We start from the raw sequence: 23,769 nt of genomic DNA on the forward strand, positions 1-23,769 counted from the left end.
ATTCAATCTAAAGTCTGAAGTGATACTGGTCAATCTTGCCAGACTACTGTACACCTTTCGGGAATCTGATTTGTCTTGGGTACTCCCAAGTTTCACCTCTCTCAAAAACTATTTAAATTACAAAATCAGACATAAAAATACACAAGTGTCACAGGAAACTATTACTGAAAAATTGCTTACTTTCTCATTTTTACCATATAATTATAAATCCATTGGAATAATATTGTAAATAAATATTGTAGTTACATTTCAGTGTATAGTATATAGAGCAATATAAACAAGTCATTGCCGTGCTGAAATTTTAGTTTGTACTGACTTTGCTAGTGCTTTGTTGTAAAACCCGGCAAATATCTAGATGAGTTGATGTACCCTCTGAAAGACCTCTGCATATCTCCAAGGGTACGCGTTTCTCTGATTGAGAATCACTGAACTAGGGGAAGTAGAAGATTTGGCCAGAATAACATTGGCTCTTGTTACTGAAGTTGTGTTCCCATCATTTGTGGATCAGGTTCTCAGTCCAGGAGCCTGATTAGATTCCCAGCCGATAACAGGAGAGAAGGTAGCAGCTGTGGCAGGTCAGCTTTTTTCACTTTCACACAGCCAGAAGGTTGTACCCACTGCTTTTGATGTTGACAGTGAACAGTAAACTTTGGATGCAACTATCATCCTTTTTCTTTGTCACCTGGAGATTTCATTACTGCAATACTCTCTGCATGGGGCTGTGTCTTAAATCCACCCAGAAACTGCAGCGGGTACTCAGAATTTGGCAGACTATTTGTTAAGTTGTGTGTCATTTTATCAGCACATTAAACTGGTGATCTATGATCTGAACTGGCTGCTCATTGGTTTCTGGGCTGATTCTAAGATGCTGGTTTTGGCCTATAAAGGTCTGAAAAGGCTGTGACCTGCCAGTGTTAGAAATTTCCTTTTCTCCTTATAAGATACTGCCATGGAAGCACATGAGCTATGGCTCCTTTGGTACAAAAAAGAAGGAGCTGGTGGAATGGCACTCACTATCACGGCCCTGCACCTTTTAATTTTCATTCCCTGATCACAGTCTGTAACAGTCCAAGCTTATTAGCGTTCAGGGCACACTGCAAGACATATTTTTAATTGCTGGCCAACAAACCGAGGGTCAGATTGGGGAGGTAGTACAGTGGTTTAATTGGTGAGGCTTATTAATTTGGTATATTTATGTTACTGCTGGCATAGTGCTACTAGCAAGTAACTGTCAATATCTATTTATGCTGAATTGTTTTAAGAATTTGTCAAGTTGACTCAGAGCATGGAGCGGGTACTCTTATGTATTTATTATAAAACTCTAAATAAGCTCTAAGGATAGAAAAGCCAGTTCTAGGTCCCCACATTGCTAGCATATCTATGGGTGTTTTACATAGCCTTCAATATGCATACTTTATTTAAATGGAAAATATTTTTGTATGGTAGGTATATACTATACCATAACTTCCTCATATTCCTGATCTTCTTGATTGTCATCTTCATTTTCATCATCTTCCTCATCTGGCTCAGGCAGATCCTCATCATCCTCTAACTCTGCTAATAGAGTACTTGCCCGGCAGCTATCAAGAAAATCTATATATAAAATAAAAGAGACACAAACCCATTTTAAAAAAATAAATAAATAATTTTGAAAACTAAAAGCAGAGAAGAAAGAATGAAAACAGATTTCATTTAAACAAAATAACTATTAAGGAAGACAGGGCTAAAACCTAGTTCAAGATACTCTGGCAATGTGGAAAAGAAAAAAAGGTAAAGCACCTAAGGTAGCACACTTGGCAAAGAAACAGGAGTCTGTTCAAAGGACACAGTAAAAATACGTAGCAGTGTATGTGTCTAACTATTTCTTAGAAGTAACACCTACAATCACAGAACTGGTAAAAATGGGGGAAAAAAACTTTACCTCTTCAGTTTATATTACGCATTTCATAGCATTTTATATTCAGTCACACAGTCAGTTTCCCCTTTTATTGTGGGTCTTTCATATTTGTGTAAATATGTGGACTGTAAAACTACAAAGATTGGTAGCGGTACTCGGGGGTGATTACGACCTTCAAATACCTTTAACTCATTTTTAGACTAATTTCAAATTAATGGTGTCCTTTTTACTAACATTAAGTGTGTGTTCCAAACCATGACACATGACTAAGGCTATGATTTAATCATGGGTATTTTTAGGCAAAGTCACAGACAGATCACGGGCAATAAACAAAAATTCATAGCCCATGACCTGTCCATGACTTGAACTATAAATACCCCTGACTAAATCTTAGCTGGGGGGCCATTGCAGAAGTCACGGAATCAGTGACTTCCACGACCTCCATGACATAATGTAACAGACTCTTTTGATAATATATTTGTTAACACCATTTTTAAAGATAAAATGTATAATCACCCGTACTCCCCTAGTGTCTACTAAAGAGGATTTTTTTTTAGTGTGTGTGTGGGGTTGGGGGGTGGTATCTGCACCTCTGCTATGGAGGCTCTACCAGAGCACAACAAATAAATTCATCTATCCAAGCAACCTCTGTGTCGTTCCCAAGACTCCAGCAGGAATTCTATGACTACCACATCAGTCTTTCCCGAGTACAGTGTGCTTTAAGCCCAGCCACCGAGCCATAACAAAAGTTTCTGTCAACATGTAGATATTTGAGTGACACTAGTTCCATTTAGTATCACAGAATCAAAGAAATTAGAAATGGAAAAGGCATATTCAGACATCTTGTCCATCCCCTCTAATGGGCCTAATCCATTGAAGTGAATGGGCATTAGACGGGGGCCCAAGACAGAACTTCTCTACATTCTTTAAGTGCTTTGTTCATTTTAGTTTTAAATGACTCATGTAATGGAGTTCTCATGACCTCCCTTAGGAGGCTATTCCCCAGTTTAATAAACCTCTATGCTACAAAGTATTTCCTGATATCCAGCCTAAATTTTCCTTGGCTCAATTTCATCCCTTTCACTCCTATATATTACTCACCTTAGACTACCCTAAATTCCCCCTTTTCCATTTTAGTATTTACACCCTTTAACTGCTTATCTTATCCCATAGTTAGCATTTAGCCAAGCTAATCTGTATTGTGCATTTAAGTTCTTTTGTGTCTTTCCTCATAAATAAGACCATTCCATCCTCTTAATCATTTCTTTTTTTTAAATTCCCTTCAATTTGTTGACATTCCTCTGGTATTGGGATTCCTGGAACCACACACACACACACACTCTCTCTCTCTCTCTCTCTCTATTGATTCATAAAATAAAATGTGTTATCGCTGAGATAAAAGGCAATGGCCTGGATTTTTAAAAGATATTTGGGCATTGCTGTGTATAGCATTGCAACTGGTTTAGGAGACGAAATCTCATCTTCAAAAGGGATTCAGACCCTTTTGAAAATGATATTTAGGCTCCTGAATCAGTTAGGAACGGTAATGCTAAGCACAGGAATGCCTAAATACCTTTAAAAATCTGGACCAATATACCTATACAACACACAAAGAAGAATGTTTGATTTTAAAATACACCTATTTACTGAAGGTTTTAGACATTAAACTCATTGGTCCAATTTTTACAAAAAATCAAATATATTATTTAAATGCCTACATAAAAAAAATCAGTAAGAGTGCAGGAGAGAGATTTAGACTATAAAAAACAAAATGGACAAAAACACTGCCATTATATCAAAATTCCTTTGAATGAGCACAGCCTTGCATAACTCATGACAGGTGAACAGCTCAACTCTCAAACACTGTTCAGGAAATGAAATACTAAACAAAAAACCATCAAAAAGATAAAGAAGAAAAGGAAAATCATTAATGGGAGGTCTGCTTATGTTCATTTAAAAATGAAACTTACCATATAAAGAATATTCTGCCTCCTGACCTGTATCGCTCTCACTAGATGTTGATGTTAGGCTAGTAGTTAGAGTGTTACTAAGTGACTGACCAACAGATAAAACTGTAGTTGCTGTAGCTACATTGCTGCTGCTAGTAACACTGGATGTAGACATGGTCACTGTTGATGTGGTACCAGTTGTAGTCAGATTAGGAAAACTTTGGGCACCCATAAGAGGAGAAGCTATAAAGATATGGTAAGATACAATAAATGATTCGAAGAGCACAATTTACATGCATGAGTCCTGTGTTTGGGGGAAAAAAAAAAAATGTGGGGTTTTTTGGCTTGAAAGTCACCATAGGTAACCTGTCTAGGAAGCCTATGAGAAGAGGGGTCCTAAACACAGAGGTGTACAGCAACTGTTTGGTGGGTGTAAAATAGACCGCATGTCCAGTTTGGATCAACCTCCATGTAAACTAAGCAAAATTTTATTAAATACATCCCACTGTATACAAATTCCTTGGAAATCTGCAATACCTTCTTTAAAACCCAGTTTAATCTGATTTGATCTCTTCTCTAACTAATGTCAATACAATTTAATAGATATACAGAGAAAATATTCTAACTGCAAAAAGACAGTTAGAAACATTAGAACGGATATAATTTTGTAGATTCTGATGTTTGTGCATTTTACAAATCCTACAGAAACCCTAACCTGACATTCTCTCACATATGTACTGTTTTGTTTAATTCTATGTACTGTGTTTATTCATTAATATGGGCAATGTACTTCAGTCACAGGTGCTATGAAAAATGTAACTTAATTTCCAAACTTGTGTTAAAAATCTCAGCCATGATTTTATCTTAAAATCGTTTTCTGAATTTACCTTTTTAAAAAACATTAAAGACTAAAAACAAGAAAAAAAGAACCGTGAAAAAAAGAACACATGCTCATAAAATACACTAATTGCGTTTTATTTTAAATGTATAATAATTAAGGCCCTACTTGAATTACTGGATGATCTTCAAATAATTGTGGCTGAGGTGCAGACAAGACATGGAAAATCACAGAAAAGTAATAATGGACCTTTATTAATAGCAGTAATTTGGAAAAGCCAGAGAAGACCTATTTGTTTAAAAAAAATTGCTGGAAGGATATAAACACTCTAGTATTATGTTATGCCTGCTGTTTTTTTGTTGTTTTTTTTAACGAGACATTATGCTGCAACAATAGTACATTCATTACAAAAGAAAGGTGACTGGTACAATATAAACTTCAGAAGATTATAAAAGTCTTAACACAATTACTGTAGAAATCAAGTCCAATCACTTTAGCCTTTTATATTTTACTGTTATTGCAGTACTAAATGCATAATCAAAATGTATGCAAAATTGTGGACTGTGCAAAGCAAGCCAATTAAAATAAAAACTGTAGTGGTAGCCCAATATCGCAGGATCCACAATATCACGAATGAAGTAGGGCCTTAATGATAACTGACATATGTGCAGCTTTGTTTACTGTAATTCAATGGGCAGAATTCTGGGTATTTACATGGTGACCGTGATTATATATGCAGTGCCGTACGGTGTATCTATAAGAAATCAAACACGTAAACCTCAATCCTGCAAATATTTCTGCACATGCTTAACTTTAAGCATGTGAATTGTCCCGTTGACTTCAATGAGATTTCTCACATGCCTGAAGTAAAGATTGTGTATGTTCGCAGGCTCAGGCCATAATAAAAATATAGCTTGCTGCATGTTATGTGATTTTCAAACATCATTTCTATAAAACATGTGAAATACAGGAGTTTGAAGTTTTAAAAATAAGTTTTTTAATTATTAAAAAAAGCAATTTTGGAAATTGCTTCCAAAAGGGACACAAGCAATTTAATCACATTAGAAAGAGTTTAGAAAAAAATTCAGTTTGTTTACTCAGTGCATTTGATAGCTCTGTGTATAATAAATGTTACTGCCTCTGTTTCATTCTATAGTCAGTCATTTCCCCTTTGCTGATATGAGTCTTACACAATAGGCTAAAAATTAAAACTAGGAACATCACAAAAATTGGCTGGGGTGTCCCAGGCAGGTATAGTACCTGAAAATTTCACAAACTAGATTTAAATTTTGAGGTTTCCTTTAAGTAGCTAACTTCACTTCCTAAAGAGACCTCTCACTGCCCCATACCTCTTTAAAGACAAGCACGAGAAATTTCAGGCCCAAGGATTTTTTTTTTTTTTTTTAAGTTTGAAGAGCCTGAAAAGGGGGATTATAATAGTGTGGATATCTTCTCATACACAACCACAGTAGCAACAGCAAGTTGTTACTAGAATAAGGATGAGGTACAGTAGAAGTCAAAGTCAGCACATGCCAGCTGTTATTACACGGTTATACAAGCGTAGAGAAACTGGTTAGCTCAGATACCACTGCATAGTAACTACTGGTAAATGCTGATATTTTTAAATTGCAACCATAATAGCTAGATCCCCAGACCCAATCATCTGTAATTTCAGACAGACGGTTTCTGGACAAGCCTATAGGCAGAATGTATCTGAATTCCAGGCCCTCCACTTATCTATGTGTAACCCCAACGCGTCCCAAGCTTCAGAGACTTCTCAGTTAAATATCCCAGATGAACCCCCACTTGTAAAAGCAACAGCGGGCGGGATCGAACCTGGGACCTCTGGAGCTTAGTGCATGAGCCTTTACTACGAGCTAAAAGCCATATGGCTCTTCACGAAGGCTGTGGAGTAGACTCATTTACCTCTTTCTAAGTGGTCTCGGTGCCACTAGATGGGACAAAACACCACACCCAGGAGGTTTGTGGGTTACATATGCATCATATTAAGTATGGTTTCTTTATTGAATTTAGTCCTTGGTGCCACATCTCTACTAGATGCCATTTTGTCCTTTTATAAAATTCAAAATAATTCCTAAAAGGAGAGAATTTTTTTTTAATTAAGATTTAATTTTGAAATAAGCAATTGGCAAGTTAAGGACTGGGTTTATTTGCACTTTGCATCACTACTGTTTCACAATATATGTCTTAACATGCTGCCAAATTCTAGGAAGCTAATTAAGTGTGCTTTAAAACACATACTATTGTTTTCAATCAAAGTTCCCCTCACCCCCCACACACAAATTAACTTCAGCATTACTGGCACTGTTCTCCTGCTCTATGAATCAAAAAGCCAGTAATCTCTTTCTTCCTTTACTCCTTCCTCTATTCCCCTTTATCTTTATGCCTGCCCCAAAGTGTTAAATTATTTTTCCTGATCTCACTTTATGAATATAAGAATGGATAGCAAAAACAAACTGAAAAGTTTTCTATACATCATCATTCAAAGAAAAAAGATTAACACACATGCGCGCGCACACAAAAGGAACAAGGAGCAATCCCTTTTACTGTAGCTGGTCATTCACCTATTTGGAGAAAAAGAATACAAGGAAAAGGAACACAAAAGGTATGGCAATTCTAATATGAAACTGAACTGTTGCTTTCTGGTTAGGATGGCTTCATTTCTCTGAACTTGGTCAATTTGATAAAAGGCTGCTCATCAATGCCTTCCCCTAACTTAAACAACATAATTGGTCAAATTTACAAAACAAACATCTACAAGTTATATGATACACCAAGTGAGAGACCGTGCCATTGTAAAACTCAGAAGAGTGAACTCACTCATAATAAACAGCAGGATTTTATATACTTCCTTTACTATACCTTAAATCCAGCAAAGGACTGTAGCACATACCTTGCCTCAAAATACATACAGTACCATTGAAAACAATGGAACTACACACATGCTTAAAGTTAGGCATATGCCTAAGATTTGTTGGATCAAAGCCATAATTATACACAAACTATACACAGCATAATGAATTCAGTAAAGTGGATTGCAGTTGGCCTTAATATTAAGTGGGAAATTATATCCATGGAAATTTTAAAATATCTTTCTACTGTATACTATTTTTTCTTTTACTGTGTTCTTTAGTTTTAAGTCTACAGAATCAATTCACAATGCGCAGGAAAATCCCCTAGTAATACTGGTAATTACATATATACTTTTCCCCCTCAGGGTAGATCAGACCTCTGCATGTGTGTAAATGTATGTAATATGGAACAGATTAAAGAGGCAGCCTCATAAATCAGCTGCTGTTACTTTTCCAGCATCTCTAATTTTGTTGAAGTATCACATTTTCAAAAATGTGTTACAGGAATAAACTTATTTTCTTGTTTGGAGAATGCTACAGAGGGAACAAGGACAGTTGACACCAATATAGTTACAAATTAGTGAAGAAACAGCAATACGCCATTTCCCAAATACAATGAACTCTTCATGAGTTATACAAAAACACAAGAAATGGGGGCTGATGTAAATTCCGTATCAAGCTTTCAGAATGGACCACATTTAAAGTCTAAAAGGAAGCCAAAGACAGACACATCCTTCCACATCCCTCTTACATGAAGCATTTGATCTCATTTTCTGTCAAAAATATATCTTACTTACTTGCAGTGCTCATGACATTCCTTCCCAAAGTATTAGTGTTGTTATCACTGCTACTTCGGCTTAAATTCATGTTGTTAGTGGCATTGGTACGTGCTATGTTTGCCACTCTTCGTACAAAAGACTCCAAGCTAGAAGTTTCACGTGAAGATAAATTAGGAACACTTGCACTGGAGCTCATTGGAGCACCAGCAGCCAACAAAGAACTCACTGACAGTCTGTTACTTGCTGAAGAGCTAAGGGGTCGTTGGGAAGCTGCTTCTTTATTGGTCAGTTCAGATACTGAACTAACATCAGGAGAGCTCACACTAACAATTCCCATGGATATGGCACTAGACTCCCCAGGAGTACGTATGGAATTGTCAGGACCTAACTTCCTTTCTGCATTTTCATTTCCCATGTCCGCTGTTAAGGTGCTGGTGCTTGCACTGGATGATGACCCTACTTCAGCTTGAGGCATGTTATCAGCAGAAGACAGAACAACAATTGGCTCGTGGACGTCAGTGCCTGAAACTATATTCTGTTCCATTACACTCTCTGATCTCCGCTCCATTTTGCTCGAACCCAAGCTGATGTCGCTGCTACTGGCCACGCTACACACAGAACTGCTGCTTCCTTTTCTACTTGAGGAGCCTGCAGCAGCAGTCGTCTTGTCTGGACAGTTGTTTTTCACCAAGCTGCTCCATGACTGCGTTGTGCCTGAAACAGTGGATGAAACAGGTTTGGGTGATGCCGCTGAATCAGGGTCGTACCCTGGTGCAAGCTTGAGGTCAAACTTTCCTTCTGCGCCCATACGGTAAGAGTTAGAGCCACCAGCATCCCAGGTGACATCAATCCAGCCTGGAAAGGGACAGGAGTTTGTGAGACCCAGCAGAAAGCAGACAGGAGCGTGTCAGACAGTAGCTCCACAATATGGGATCAGCTTTGCATCAGGGCTGTATCTCTGAGTTACTAAAATTAGTAAATAGCCTTCAGTGCCAATTAAAATGAAAAAAGTTTTTGAACTTAAATAATTTGATAGTTTTACTAAGTTAAGTTGGCATTCACATGCCTTAACTAATCTCTATTTTCAGGGTCTGAGAATCCAGCCAAAAAAAGTTTGCTCCAGGCTGGAATTTGGCATACTAGATTCCTGTTAAACAGGCATTTCTTCTTGATTAAAAAAAAAAAATCTTTATTTTAATTAAAGATGGATATGAGTTTCATATAAGTGGGCTTGAAGTATTTGTAAGATAAAATGTTTACTATAACAAAGGATGCTAATACAGTTTCCCCTAAATTTACAAATTTCATTCCTTAAAAATTAAGGAAGTTAAGTCAGCAAAAATCATAATTATGTATTAAAATAAGCATTACATTTATGTATTAAAATTTCTCATGTCTTTACTTATTTCTGTGAAACTGTAATAATTACAACATTGTTATATATGTTGCTTAAATGAAGCTCAGTGTGCTAGCATCTTTAAGTTATAGAATGCATATTTAAAAAATGAAATTGATTAAACTGGGACTTTTTTCTTTCCTGTATTCAATTGAAAATACAAATAATTTTACTGAAACTCAGTTTTTTAGTTCAGTAATTAATGTGGACCCAATCCTGCATTCCTTACTCACATGAATAGCCTCACTGACTTCCACTGGACTATACAGGTAAGGACTACTTGCTCGAGTAAGGGTGGCAGGTTTGGACTCTATAATTGCAAAAGAATAATAAATTTAATAGAATGTTTGACTAGATGATTACTTGAGATGAAAATAGCTCTAACAGGGGATGCACCTTTTCAATTCTTTTATTAGAAGATGTTTCTAACACCATTGTGATGAAAGACTAAGATAAGCAAGTTCAAAAGATAAAGTTAATATCTAAACCCTTAATTCAGACTATTGTTACTACTGCTCACATCGTGTATAAATGGTAAAATGTTACTCTCATGTTTTAATTTCTTGCTTGTCTAAATGTTTATCACAATCTTAATGTTTCATAAAGGTTTTTTTTTTTTAATTTAAGCTTTACTATATGTTGTTATGATGAAAGTCGGTAGCACTGTTTCAACTGATCAGAACTTTCCATTAAACTGATAAAAATGTGGGGGGTTTTTTTAGTCATTTTATATCACATCAGGAAGAAATGAGACCTAGAAACTGTCAAGCCTGATGCACGTTTTACTATTTCAAATAAAGACAGATATGAGCTATTTTTAAGTTAAACATTAAAATGTACTTTTGGCATCATCAGATGCTTTTTTTGTCTATGCAAAGTTCTACCCAAAAGGCATAATTTTTTTAGAAGAAAATACAACTTCAGAGGCAATTCTCAAACGAGGCCAACATGCTCTTGCATTTTGGAGAAAAAAAGTGTTTTTAAATGGCCACAATCTTCATATGTCAAAAATAGGTATCCACATTAGCAGTGTCACAGTTTATGAAGTATTTTTGTTTTTACTATGCACTGATAAACATTTAAGAGATTTTATATGAACTGTTTCAAGCCACCTCAAACTGAAACTTGCCATGCAAAAGGTGACACACAAAATTTGAATTTTTCCTTTTCTCCATTAAAAACTCAGGATTTCAAATGCTTTTCTTGCCAAACTCTACACACAAGATAGGGATGTAAGTCCCTTATCATGGTAAACAAATATGAATTTCCTTATGGGGTTCAGGAGAGAATGTTTTGGAAAAGCAAAATCAAATATACTATTCATAGTTAGTAGTAGCTTTCCTACCCTATTATTTTTAGATTATCTGATTTTAAAAGCCGATATGAAATTTTTTCATATATATAACAAGGTCACTTTCTACGCATTAGGAATCTTGCTCCTGCAAGGTGCTGGGTACTCTTGCCCCAGTCCAACAAAGCATTTCAATATCTCCTTAAAATTCAGAAAATTCCAACTAAAGTCACTGGGATGTTTCTTGCAATATTCCAACAATGCATAGGAAGACTATAGTACGGATTAAGAATTTGCTGATATGTTTTATGTAATCTGACTTAACCACATGAGAAGGCTGAGCAGTAGTTTCACTTATTTTAAATAATAAAGTTTTAACAAAGGGAGATAAACCATTGATTTACTAGGAGATTTGCATGATAAAAATACTACTCACCAACCATACTTAAAAAAGTATTGCAAATAAGAATATGGCTGTGGATGTGGCTGCATCTGTTAAGAGCAGTGTACTGGCCATGGAAGAGTTCCCTACACGCTACACTGAAGTTTAAAAAAATATCCAAACAATATTATGTCTTTAAATAATATTAAAGGGCTAACAAGCGCACACAGAAAAAATACAGAGCTAAGGAAGGAGTGATCCTATATTCAGGAGGCATCAGAAATGGGGTTGATATTGTATCCTTGCAAGGGAAAACAATAAAGAAGGAGACAGTATAATCGTCACTGTTCGGGAGCCTCTCTGATAGCACTCTATATCCTCCTGAGCTCTGACTTCCATGGCTTTTGTAGGCCATTAAGTTAATCGCTTTTATATTAAGCAAACAGTGACCTGATCCCAGTGAAGCTAGCAAGACAGGAAAGGTATAGAATACGTATTTAAAAAAAAAAAAAAAAAGTCCAAGAAAAACATTGCAAACGCTAAGCTAGAAGAGATGCAGAAAGGTATTTTGAGATAATGCAGATATGAGGCATAGTTCATCATCTTGTACTAATCAACAATTTTACATGCTGTAAACTGTTTATCATGTCACAAACAGATTCTGCAATAACAATTTGGTGTATTTAATGAAGCAAAATGGTAAAGATATATTCATTTCATATTCACCGTTTCCAAACCAACTCAATTTCTACTGTACTTGTTATATGTACTGGAACAGACTATTTTCATGCATTAAAAAGAAAAATGTAGAATTTTACAACTGAACTGCAACAGTGAAAAGAAAATCATAACATTTAATTGACCTCCTCTAAAATATTAATCATCTGTGCCCTACAAACATTGTAACATTTTCTCATAGACTCTCAGACTTTAAGGCCAGAAAGGACCATTGTGATCATTTAGTCTAACCTCCTGCACATTGCAGGCCTCAGAACCTCACCCACCCAACCTCCTGTAATAGATCTGTAACCTCTGGCTGAGTTACTGAAGTCCTCAATCATTGTTTAAAGACTTCACGTTACAGAGAATCCCCCATTTACTCTATGTTAAATCAGCAAGTGACCTGTGCCCCATGCTGTAAAGGAAAGCAAAAAGCCCCTAAGGGTCTGCCAATGAAACCCGGGAGAAAATTCCTTCCCAACCCAAATTATGGTGATCAGTTAGATCCTGGGTATGTTGGTGAGACCCACCAGCCAGATACCTGGAAAAACAACTCACTGTAGTAACTCAGAAGCCTCTCCACATCTAGTGTTCCATCTGCAGGCACTGGAGATATATTTGCTACTAGCAATCCCAGATGGGCCACATGTCATTGTAGGCAATATCATACCATCCCCTCCAAACTTATCAAGCTCATTCCTGAAACCGTTAGGATTTTTGCCCCCACTGCTCCCCTCAGGAGGCTGTTGCAGAACTTTACTTCACTGATGGTTAAAAACCTTTGTCTAATTTCAAGCCTAAACTTGTTGATGATCATTTATATCCATTTGTTGTGTCAACACTGGCCCTTAACTTAAATAACTCCTCTCCCTCCCTGGTATTTATCCCACTGATGTATTAACAGAGAGCAATCTTAGCTCAGCATAGCCTTCCTTTGGTTAGGCTAAACAAACCAAGCCCCTTAAGTCTCCTCTATTAAGATAGGTTCTCCATTCCTCTGACCATCCTAATAGCCCTTCTCTACACCTGTTCCAGTTGGAATTCACTTTTCTTAAAATGGGAGACCAGCATGGCACACAGTATTCCAGATGAGATCTCACCAGTGCCTTGTATAATGGTAATAACTCTTCCCTATCTCTCTGGAAATACCTTGCCTGATGCATTCTAGGTTTGCATTAGCCTTTCAAAGTGAAGCAAAGAAAACAAAATGATGATTTCATAATCACAATTCAATAGAACATGAAACTATTAATCTAAAACTCTTTATAAATTCAATAAGCACTTCCTCACCATTATGCAATTCTCCTGTAACAGTGCCTTCGCCCTGTGGACTGCCATCCTGATCTCGCCACTTCCAGTCAATTCCCCTGATTACACGAGCACCAGGAACCATGTACTTCAAAACTTGAGAGCGAACTAGCCGCCTCTGCCTCCGCAGATTAGCTTCTGCCTCCTTAGCTGCTTTTCCTACACACAGTAATTGAAATGTAGATTAAAGAAAAATCTAGACAAGATTGTAAAAGTATGTTTAAAAGGTAAAGCTAAACTGCATCCAAACTTATTTTGAGCTTAGTTTTTTTTTAAGAAAGGTCAATGACAAAGTTCAATTTATCACTTTCCTCATATTCACTTATCTTCATGCCATGCATTCACTATCACTTTGTGGGAAAGCAAATTGGATAGATGTATTATTTTCCTTACCTAATTGATCTTCACACACTCCATTCACAGTGCCATAAAGTTCAAAACCAGACAGGGAGAGGTAGTGTGTTTGCCCACTGGCATTCTTTCCCATCTGTTTTATTCTTACATGTCTCCATCCTTGCTTCTCATCCTTTGGTGGATCTATAGGCCAGGTTGCTGTAGATCTTCATGTTAATTGGGAGAAAAAGAAGAGAGGCTTACTTTTACTAATGCTAATTTACTAATGCATGAAAACTGACAAGAACATGAAAAATATGAAAATAAGAAGCTTTACGGGTTACAAAATTTGGATGAGCACTGGTGTGAATTCACAAGTGTTACCTGCTTTCTCCAAAAGAAAACTAAAGCCATCTTCTAAATCTGGAGTTCAATTTTTCCATTATGTGAACCACATATTAAGAGTCTCCTGGAACACTTCTCCTCCCCACTCTTGATTGTACGGAGCACTTAAGGCTCCCAGTCACAATTACATAATTCCTGTAGCTACCATATTCCTGTAGCTACCATAGCAATTGCTTGCAGGAAAAATAATACTAAGTAAATTAATAGCTTGTTTTAGCTGCATTTACCATATTGTAAGGCAAGACAGAAACAAAGAGAAAAGCCAGCATCAAATGACCAGCCAACTTGCTACAAACCAGCAGCAAGTACTCAGTGGATTATCGACCCCAGTTTGGGTAAAACTACTCTAAACCATGTTATGTTGTTACCATGCAAGTTAAGCTTATTTAGCATCAGCTTATTCAGAGGAAGAAGAGGAATGCTGTGTTAGTCTTCAAATGGAAGAGTAAACAAAATTTGCTCTAACATATTTCCACTGCCTATGACAAACATTAGAAATTAGGCAACAATCTGATCTTACTACTATATTGAGATCAGACATTTGTTACATTCTACATTTCATAATGTAGAGTGATAATGGTCAGACACTCTTTAACAACAGTGAATCTCTCCATTACCCATATGCATATACAAGATCATAGCAAAGAAGCAACTCTGTGGAAAACGCAACAGTACAGATTTTCAATATTTATCAACATTTAAGTCCATAATACATCAGTGAAAATAAAAATGCGAAACTAAGTTTGTGGACTAGAAATGCTCTTAAAAGAACCAAAGAAGGGTTTAAAATTAGAGACGCAAGAGCCTACATCTAAAAGCTAGGAAATAGCAAAGCATGTTTTTAATTGACAGTTCAACTTTGTAAAGGCAGCTAGAATATTTTCAACATACCCTGGTTCATTGAGACTACAGTCATCAACATGGGTATACAAAGTAGTCCAGTTCTGTCCATCCTTGGATACCTGGAAAACCCAATTTCTGAGTGCAGATCTTCCATAACCACGAGCATGACGTAACGTATATGCCGATGGTATTACCCAAAGACCAAGATCTATGGCAAACCAAGCATTCTTATCATCATTAGTATGACAATTCAGAGCTGAACTCTCTCGGCTTAAGATGTCTTCCAAACGTCCATAAGGCAAATTTCTTCCTTCTGAAGATGTAACCACTACTAACCCATAGGCTGCTGGATTTACCCACTCATATGCAGTTCTATGTTGAAAAGAGAATTGTATATTATTAATTTATCATTTACATTAAAAGAACAGATCAGTAAAGTTTGACAGACTGCTGAGAATAATTTTTAATTAAGATTAAATTATAAAATAGTCAGACCCCCTGAGATATTAAATAATTGAGAGAATCCAAAACTTTCATATTACTACGAGTTCAAAGAGAAAATGATTTGTCTTAGATAAAGACAGAAATTGAAATTCCCAAGACAACTTCAAAGATTCATAATGTTCTTTTATTCCTCAGGTACAATACACACAAATTTAATTCTATCCAGGAACACTAAAAAGGAGAAATAGTTCTTTTCGAAATGATAGTATATTCCATTTTACTACAATACTTCCTTGAGTTTTGCTCCTGGTAACTATGGCATATTACATTTGATTTAACTAAATTAACTCTGAAGAATCTTACCTTGCATTTGTCCCAATCCAGTAAATAATTCCATTTTCATCAAAGTCATGTTGGTGCCTGAATACAAATGTTTGGCCTTCACGTAGTTTTCGTACAAAAACAAATGAAGCTCGATCAAAGTCATACCACTGCTTTGCTACCTAAAGAATGAAAAAACAATTGAAATCATATCAAGAAAGAATGCCTCTACTCTTTGCAAATTCATCTGTGTGAGATGTTGCTCACCATTTTCAGGAGATATTGCTCTAAGGATTCCACTGTTGCCAAAGGCTCCATTTTCAACATTCTGCCAGTTCGATCTATCAAAGAAGTCTCCCCAGAAGCACGTTCCAAACGAAACCTCAATCTTCTTGTTAATATCTAAACTCAAGTGTACCAAAACATTAATAAAGGCCTCTTCTGATCATACATGTGTCAATTTTATGAAAGTTGACACATTTCACCATAATAAAAAGTTGTACTGATTCAACCAAAATATATTTCCACTTTTATGTTTTCATATACCTGTTAATAAAATAACAAGAGCACAAAATGGAAACAAATACATATATCTTATTAAAAAACCTTTCAACTTTGCATTGTTACAGCTAACCAGACAGATATTCCTTACTGTACTACTGGAGAACATGTTAAGTAAATTTTCTTTTCATCTTATGCCACAAAATTATTTACAGTAATGTCTATTAATCAGGAATACAAAACTTGAAAATACTTTAAAACATATCCAATTTATAAAGTAGTGTTTTCATAAGTTCCCCTAGCTAATTTTTGGTAATTTAAACAGTATTATTATTAACAATAATACTTTGCACTTCGTAGGGCCTTCCATAATCTTAATAACTACTTTCTAGTCTGAATGAGTTAAGACTCAACACCTGTTGGGCAGAAATGGGTAAACAGATGGGGAAACTGCAGCACCCAGATGTTATAATAGGAAGTCTGTAGTAAAGGCAGAAACATAAGTCACATCTCACTGGTCTCCCTGATCAGGGTTTAGCCACAAGACCATCTTTCCCCTCACACAGTTTTCTTCAATCCCATAGCTACAAAAGGAGCCAAAGTTAACAACTTTCACATTCTACCAGTTCTTTAGTTGAAGCCTGGGTCCGTTTTTGGTATATATATGTAGTGGACACTAGTTCCATCTGAAACGGTCAAGATGTGTATAACTGATTCTATGTATCTTAAGACATTGCAGTCTGCAAACTCTCTCAGGCAAGTCATCATTGCACTTGAGAATTTTTTCATCGTTTTTTTCTCTGGTTACAGCTGCTAAGTTTGTGACATTCTAAATATTCTCATCGGAAGAGTTTGGATTCATAATCATAGGAGGATGACTTAACCACAAAATTAAGCTGAAGAGAACCTAGGTTTAGAGAATATTTTTAATAAACAAAAGATGGCAAGAACAGAAATGGCAATTGAGAAAAATTATTGGTAAAGCTGTAAAGCACTACTGCAGGACTAAATACTTACTTTTCAAAAGTTACTGCAAGCCAGAGACCCCCCTTTTATTCCTAAAAATTCTTGCATTCTTATATTAATACCAGGAATCAATTTACCATATTGAAGTCAGCATCAAACGTATGGGAAGTAGGATGGAAAGTCAGACAAGAAATCTAACAACTGCTGTTCAGCATGCTGGCCTTAGAAAGTTTATCCATCAAACATTACCTTACTAAGGAGGAATAAAGTTTGAATTTTTTCCCCCTTTTTACAGATGCTTAAAATAAGCCAGACTTGAACAATGTTAGTTACTTTTAACTTATGAACAAGCAACGGCAACGCTTCTCCACATTGGTCTGATGAGATAATAAACTGGGTCTATGAGAAATAAAACAATTTTAAAAGTATTATATGTAAGAAAAAAACAAAAACTTAAAAGCCACCTTTGTTGCCACTTGCCTCTCCAACTACCAACCCATCTCTAAACTAACTGAATGTGCTGTCTACAATTTCTCTCCGGTCCTCCAATTCCATTCTAAACCCTCTCCAAGCTGACTTCTGCCACTTGCACTCCACTGAAACCACTCTCACCAAAGTCTCTAATGACCTCCTTCCAAGCTAAAGTTCAGGCTTGTTCAACACAGTCCATCATACCCTTCTTGAAATCTTGTCCTCCTTTGGCTTTCATTACTGTCCTCTTCTGGTTCTCCTCCTACTTCTCTAATAGCACCTTCAAGCAAGTTATTGTAGGATTCTCCTCATATCCCCTCCAACTTTCTGTAGGGGTTGCACTCTGGGCTTCTACTCCAGACCTGTCTCCTTCTGTCCAAACTAAAATCTCAACCAATCTCTCTGACATCTCACAGATGTCTAACCATCAGCTCTAGCTCAACGTAGCTATAACAGAGCTCTTAATCTTGCCCTCAGCTCTCCCTTCTACCTTGATCATTGTGAACAATAACTCTATTTTGCCTGGTTTCAGAGGAACAGCCGTGTTAGTCTGTATTCGCAAAAAGAAAAGGAGTACTTGTGGCACCTTAGAGACTAACCAATTTATTTGAGCATGAGCTTTCGTGAGCTACAGCTCACTTCATCACTATTTTGCCTGTCACTCAGTCCCATCACCTGGGCATCATCTTCAACTTTGATCTCTCTCCAGGTTCTCACATCCAGGCTATGCCTATATCTTGAAGTTTCTTTCTGAATAATGTGTCTAAAATACAGTCTCTGCAATTCATCCACACAGCTAAAAGGCTCATTGAGGCTATAATCTCATATCTCAATTACTGCAACATCCTTTTCTCTGCCCTTGACACACGCAATCTTGCCCTGATTATATTCATTCAGAATGCTGCTGCAAGGATCATTTTCATCACCTATCACTTTAAGTCAACCTTCTCTTTGAATCTCTCCACTGGCTCCCCTTTCTCTATCACATTAACCCACTTGTTCTCACTTTCAAGGCCCTTCACAGCCTATGCCTGGCCTATCCATCGTCTCTTATTCAGCCAAATTTTAATTTTCCATCTGGTAGATTTTTGTACTGACAAAATTGACTGCATTACAGAAATTGCTGGGGAAATGCTAGCGGTTTTGAGGACAGGAGGGAAGTTTGGGCTTTTGGCACCCCCAAGGGGTTGTGGAATGTGGTTTTAATTTTGATTCTCATGCCCAGCTGAAATTTTTGGTACTGGAGAAGGGATGCATCTTCTCTTTCTACCCCCATTTTGAGGGGGGGAAAGAGATGGCTTTCCATTTTGGAGCAGGAGTTTAATTTGACAGGTTTCAGAGGAACAGCCGTGTTAGTCTGTATTCGCAAAAAGAAAAGGAGTACTTGTGGCACCTTAGAGACTAACCAATTTATTTGAGCATGAGCTTTCGTGAGCTACAGCTCACTTCATCAGAAGTGAGCTGTAGCTCACGAAAGCTCATGCTCAAATAAATTGGTTAGTCTCTAAGGTGCCACAAGTACTCCTTTTCTTTTAGTTTAATTTGAGTTCATTTACATTTCTTGTTCCCACCACAGCAACCCTGCACAGTAGCTGTCTCTGATCAACCAATAATGCCAGGCTTCGTCACCCACTTGTTAAATTTTTAAACAAGCACCTTGGTATTTTCTCCTATGCTGCCCCTCTTGAAAAGAGCTCCCTTTAAACATCTACAAAACAACCCCATTATCCTCTTTCAAACTGTTTGTACGATGCCTACAATAAACTTGACAACAATTAGGCAACTGGTATGTTGATACCACTGCCTGCCATGCTGATCAACACTGTCTCACTGTTTCCTCTTACTCCCCCATGTGTGTTCTTCTGTTGTTTCTTGTCTTACATTATAAATTCTTTGGGACAGGTACTATCTTGTTGCTCTGTGTTTACGCAGCACCCAGCACTATTACAAATAACAACAGAAAGATTACAAATGATCTTATTGTACATTATTGCACAGTTTGGTTGTTTCAGTGCAAGCAAAGTAAGACAGCTCCAGCTCTGAAGATTTTACATCGTAAATAACTATGGTACAGCTGACCAACAGAACAGCTGAAGTAGTAGTCCTTTATTACAGAGTCCCCCTGCACCAAGAACTAGTAATAATGAAAAAAATCACAGTAGATATATTACGATGTTTCCCTATGCTGTTCTTTTCCTAGGGCTTGTCTACATACAAAAGCATGTACAGTACAACCTGCTAGAGTGGATGCAGTTATATCAAGGTAAAGTGGTCGTACTGGTACAGCTTATTCCCACACAGGATGGGGAATATCACTGGACACAAGGAACAGTTGACAAATCCCCTCTTTTTTCAGTCAGAATTTACCTGAACTCTCACTTTCTATAAGAAAAGTGAATGAAACTGCTAAAAAATCTGAGCAGTACAGCAAGTTGCAGAACATTAAAGCATAATGAGGTCAGATCTTTTTTAAGGTTAAAAAAATTCTCTAATTCTTTACAACTAGACAGGAATATGCCTCATGTAGATTGACTGAGATTTTTTCCTAAAATTAATATGAAACTCAACATTATACATTACTATAGCAATACACAGTTACCTGCAGATTATATGTAGAGCCTGGTGTATCATACAAGTAGAGAGGTAGACGTTCAATAGATTCTAACACTGCTATCAATTTCCGAATTAATGCAACTGCTGGACGACTGTGAAGTGAAGCAGTTAGACATTACAAAAATTAACTCACATTGAAAACTCAAGAAAATGTTTTTGACTAAATCTCAGGGGATAGCAATGTTTTGTTTTAACGTTTGGAAGAAAGGTGAAGTCAGACTGTTTAAGAAGATAACTTGTCAAACCTATGGCACTCCTGTATTTATCAAAATGTTTAATTATTTCAATTAAAAGTATCTAACATTTAAAGATACAGGTGCAATGGTCTTTCTTCCTTTCTTAGGTACCCTATCTTCTATAGCTAAAGGAACGTTTGGTGACCCTTTAACAGTGGAAGTTGCTTTCAGCCTACAACTCAACGTTCTTGCCATGTCTTCCAACTCCTTGTTTTTCTCTGGCCCCCTACTTCCTCCTTTCTTCAGCTATTCAAAACCCTTAGGCCTTCTTAATTCCCTTAGGGATATCTACACAGCGAAGAAAAACCCATGGCTGGCCCATGCTAGCTGACTTGGGCTCGCATGGCTGTTTCATTGCTGTGTAGACTTCCAAGCTCAGGCTGGAGCCCTGTAGAATGGGAGGGATCCAGAGCTCAGGCTCCGGCCCAAGCCCAGAAGTCTACACAGCAAGGAAACAGCCCCACAGTCTGAGCCCAAGTCAGCTAACATGGATCAGCCATGAGTTTTTCTTTGCTCTGTAGACATACCCTTAAGTTAAGGGTTGCTTCAATACAAACTTGATGACACCCTGCACCAGGGGACTAAGATATTGACTTTTGCTGTGGAACCATATCAGAATCAAATATGCACTGATGGCTGCAGGAAAGATACGTTATCAATTGCATCATGTCAGGTACTCTTTACGTATTTTGGCAATTAACATCCAACCAGACTAAGCACCAGGTGGAAGGGTACTAAGATAATGAAGTACTGGAACTAAAAAGGAAAGGCCATGGGGAAAAAAGAGAAATATAGAAAACAGTGGGACAGGAGAATAGTGATGCTCTGGGCTATAAAACAGATCTGATATATAACAGTGGGGAGGAACCAGATACCATCAAACTGTACCACAAAGCCACAAAAAATGACAAATCAAGAAAATAAATTTGAGAAATTAAGAATGTGTATATTTTCAAATAACTATGTATTAAAGGCACCACACATTAATGACAGCATATTTATTTTGTGAATACCCTCTGGAAATTAATTTCTCTAATGGCTGTTTAAGTAAAACAACACTCCAACATGTTTATGTCAGTCTATAGTCACTGATTCCACAGTGTTAAACAGTCTACTATGCCACTATAGAATGAAAATGCCCACATATGACTGATTAATGTGAAGCTACTTTATGCCTTTATGAATTAGCATAAATAGAGCATATTCCAAGTAGCAAACTGGTCAGTCAATTAGTAGTTTAATGGCAGATGCTGTCACTTAAGACTAGTAAAACGAAAAACCCCAGGGCAAATGTAGGTCTTATTTTGTTTTACTGCTTCACAAAGGAACACAAATTATTTTTTGTTTTTACCTTTCATCATCTTCATTTTCACTGAATGCTGTTTTGAACACATTTATTCTCTCTACTAGTTGGCTACAATCTTGTTTCACATCTAAATCCACATTCTAACAAAAAAGAAAAAAAATATTATTAAAACATGTAAAATGGTGCAAAGTAATAAATATATTGCTTCTTTAGACTGAAAGTGCACTTGTTCATACTTACTGACTGCTACCAGTACAAAAATAAAGAAAGAAAGAAATTGAGCAAATATGAAAAACGTGATTTTATCTTTTGATTACACATGAACTTCTGCTTATATGTTATATATATTCTTCAGCTGGTTTAAGTCTGCATAGCTCCATTTAAGTCAATGAGAAGCTATGCTTATTTACACCAGGGGAGCATCTATTTATTGTAAATTGTTCATTTTTAAAGTAAATTGTACTCTTTTCTGAACACCTCCAACTTTTCAGTAAACTTACATTATTTAAAACAGTAAGAAGTGCCTGCACTAAGCCACTACTGCACATTTCATATGGTGAGATAGTGTTTTCATCCTTCAACAGCACAATTAAGTTTTCTAAAGCAGTCTTCATTAAATCTCTCCAAGTATTTTCTCCCTCAATGCACTGGAGACAAAGAGAAGCATAAGATGAGACAAGTTAGTATAATTTAACTGAAGTATTATTCCAAGTACTACTACATACACCAGGGGTGGGCAAACTTTTTGGCTCGAGGACCACATCGGGATTGAGAAACTGTATGGAGGGCCCGGTAGGGAAGACTGTGCTTCCCCAAACAACCTGGCCCCTGCCCCCTATCCCCCCCCCAACTGCCCCCCTCAGAAACCCCAACTCATCCAACCCACCCTGCTCCTTGTCCCTTGACTGGCCCCTCCCGGGACCCCCCCGACCCTAACCGCCCCCCAGGATCCCACCCCCACATCCATCCCCCACCCCCTGACAGGCCCCCCAGGACTCCCACGCCTATCCAACCCCCCACCCCACCCCCGTTTCCCATCCCCTGACCGCCCCCGCCTCTCCGTCCCATCCAACTTCCCCCTGCTCCCGGGGACCTCCTTATCCAACCTCCCCCACCCCCTTTACCATGCCACTCAGAGCAGCATGCCCGGCAGGAGCAGCAGGCCAGAACACTGGCGGTGCGGCGAACTGAGGCTGCGGGTGAGGGAGCACAGCAGGGGAGGGACCGGGAGCTAACCTCCCCAGCCAGGAGCTCACTGGTTGGGCAGGATGGTCCTGCAGGCCGTAGTTTGCCCACCTCTGACATATACAGTTTTTGACAAAATATGTGAAAACTGTAAACATGAACATTTCATGTCTTAATTTATTGCAACTTTCCCTTGTTTCATGATACATTAAGATATGAAAGCCTATACTTACCTGTCTGTTTGTATGAAGTTCCCAAGAAGATTCTAACTGGGTTGCTATATTCCTCAATGTTACAACTACTCCTCGAGGCATGCTTTCAACAGCTTTAAAATGATCATCATATAAATCTCTTGCCATAGTTCGTACCTGCCAAAAATTATTCTAAGAATCAAAATTAAAATATTCTTTTTATATTTTAGTATGCACAGTTAGTCATTTTGAATCATCTGAGAAGAAAGCCTCCTAAGGAATATGGATGTCTCCTAAGTAACAGCATATGAAACTGAAATAGGATGGTAATTTTGGTCTTGCCTAAACTTCCTTTCTAAAAATTGAAACTGGACTGCTACTGCTCATTTCTATTTTAAATAGCTCTTCCCCTTAACTGTTCCTCAGCAATTCATATCTAGCACAATCTCCCCCTTTCTATAGCCCATTTTCTCTCCACAGTCAAAGCTTCAATACTCTCCAACACAAATGAGATTCCTAGA

The 23,769-nt window shown here is 37.4% G+C and overlaps 1 protein-coding gene across 11 annotated transcripts in view; it reads right to left on the reverse strand.

Annotated features, from left to right (window-relative positions):
• Positions 1-23,769, reverse strand: part of HECTD1 (HECT domain E3 ubiquitin protein ligase 1) — a 92,085-nt gene that overhangs the window by 21,793 nt on the left and 46,523 nt on the right. For 2 of the 11 annotated variants that reach the window (XM_073348930.2, XM_073348929.2), the window contains exons 16-28: positions 23,291-23,425; positions 22,373-22,519; positions 21,918-22,012; positions 20,317-20,422; positions 17,580-17,645; positions 16,047-16,181; positions 15,822-15,961; positions 15,063-15,386; positions 13,827-13,993; positions 13,416-13,592; positions 8,355-9,191; positions 3,868-4,089; positions 1,460-1,593 (exon numbers count right to left, since the gene is read on the reverse strand). In XM_073348930.2, coding sequence (XP_073205031.2) covers positions 1,460-1,593; positions 3,868-4,089; positions 8,355-9,191; positions 13,416-13,592; positions 13,827-13,993; positions 15,063-15,386; positions 15,822-15,961; positions 16,047-16,181; positions 17,580-17,645; positions 20,317-20,422; positions 21,918-22,012; positions 22,373-22,519; positions 23,291-23,425 — 2,685 coding nt within the window. The remainder of the gene's footprint in view (positions 1-1,459; positions 1,594-3,867; positions 4,090-8,354; positions 9,192-13,415; positions 13,593-13,826; positions 13,994-15,062; positions 15,387-15,821; positions 15,962-16,046; positions 16,182-17,579; positions 17,646-20,316; positions 20,423-21,917; positions 22,013-22,372; positions 22,520-23,290; positions 23,426-23,769) is intronic. The other 9 variants (XM_073348932.2, XM_073348931.2, XM_073348936.2 and 6 more) reach the window with 7 other exon arrangements.

This window comes from Lepidochelys kempii, chromosome 6 (genome assembly GCF_965140285.1).
Source record: "Lepidochelys kempii isolate rLepKem1 chromosome 6, rLepKem1.hap1, whole genome shotgun sequence".
Taxonomy (NCBI): domain Eukaryota; kingdom Metazoa; phylum Chordata; order Testudines; family Cheloniidae; genus Lepidochelys; species Lepidochelys kempii.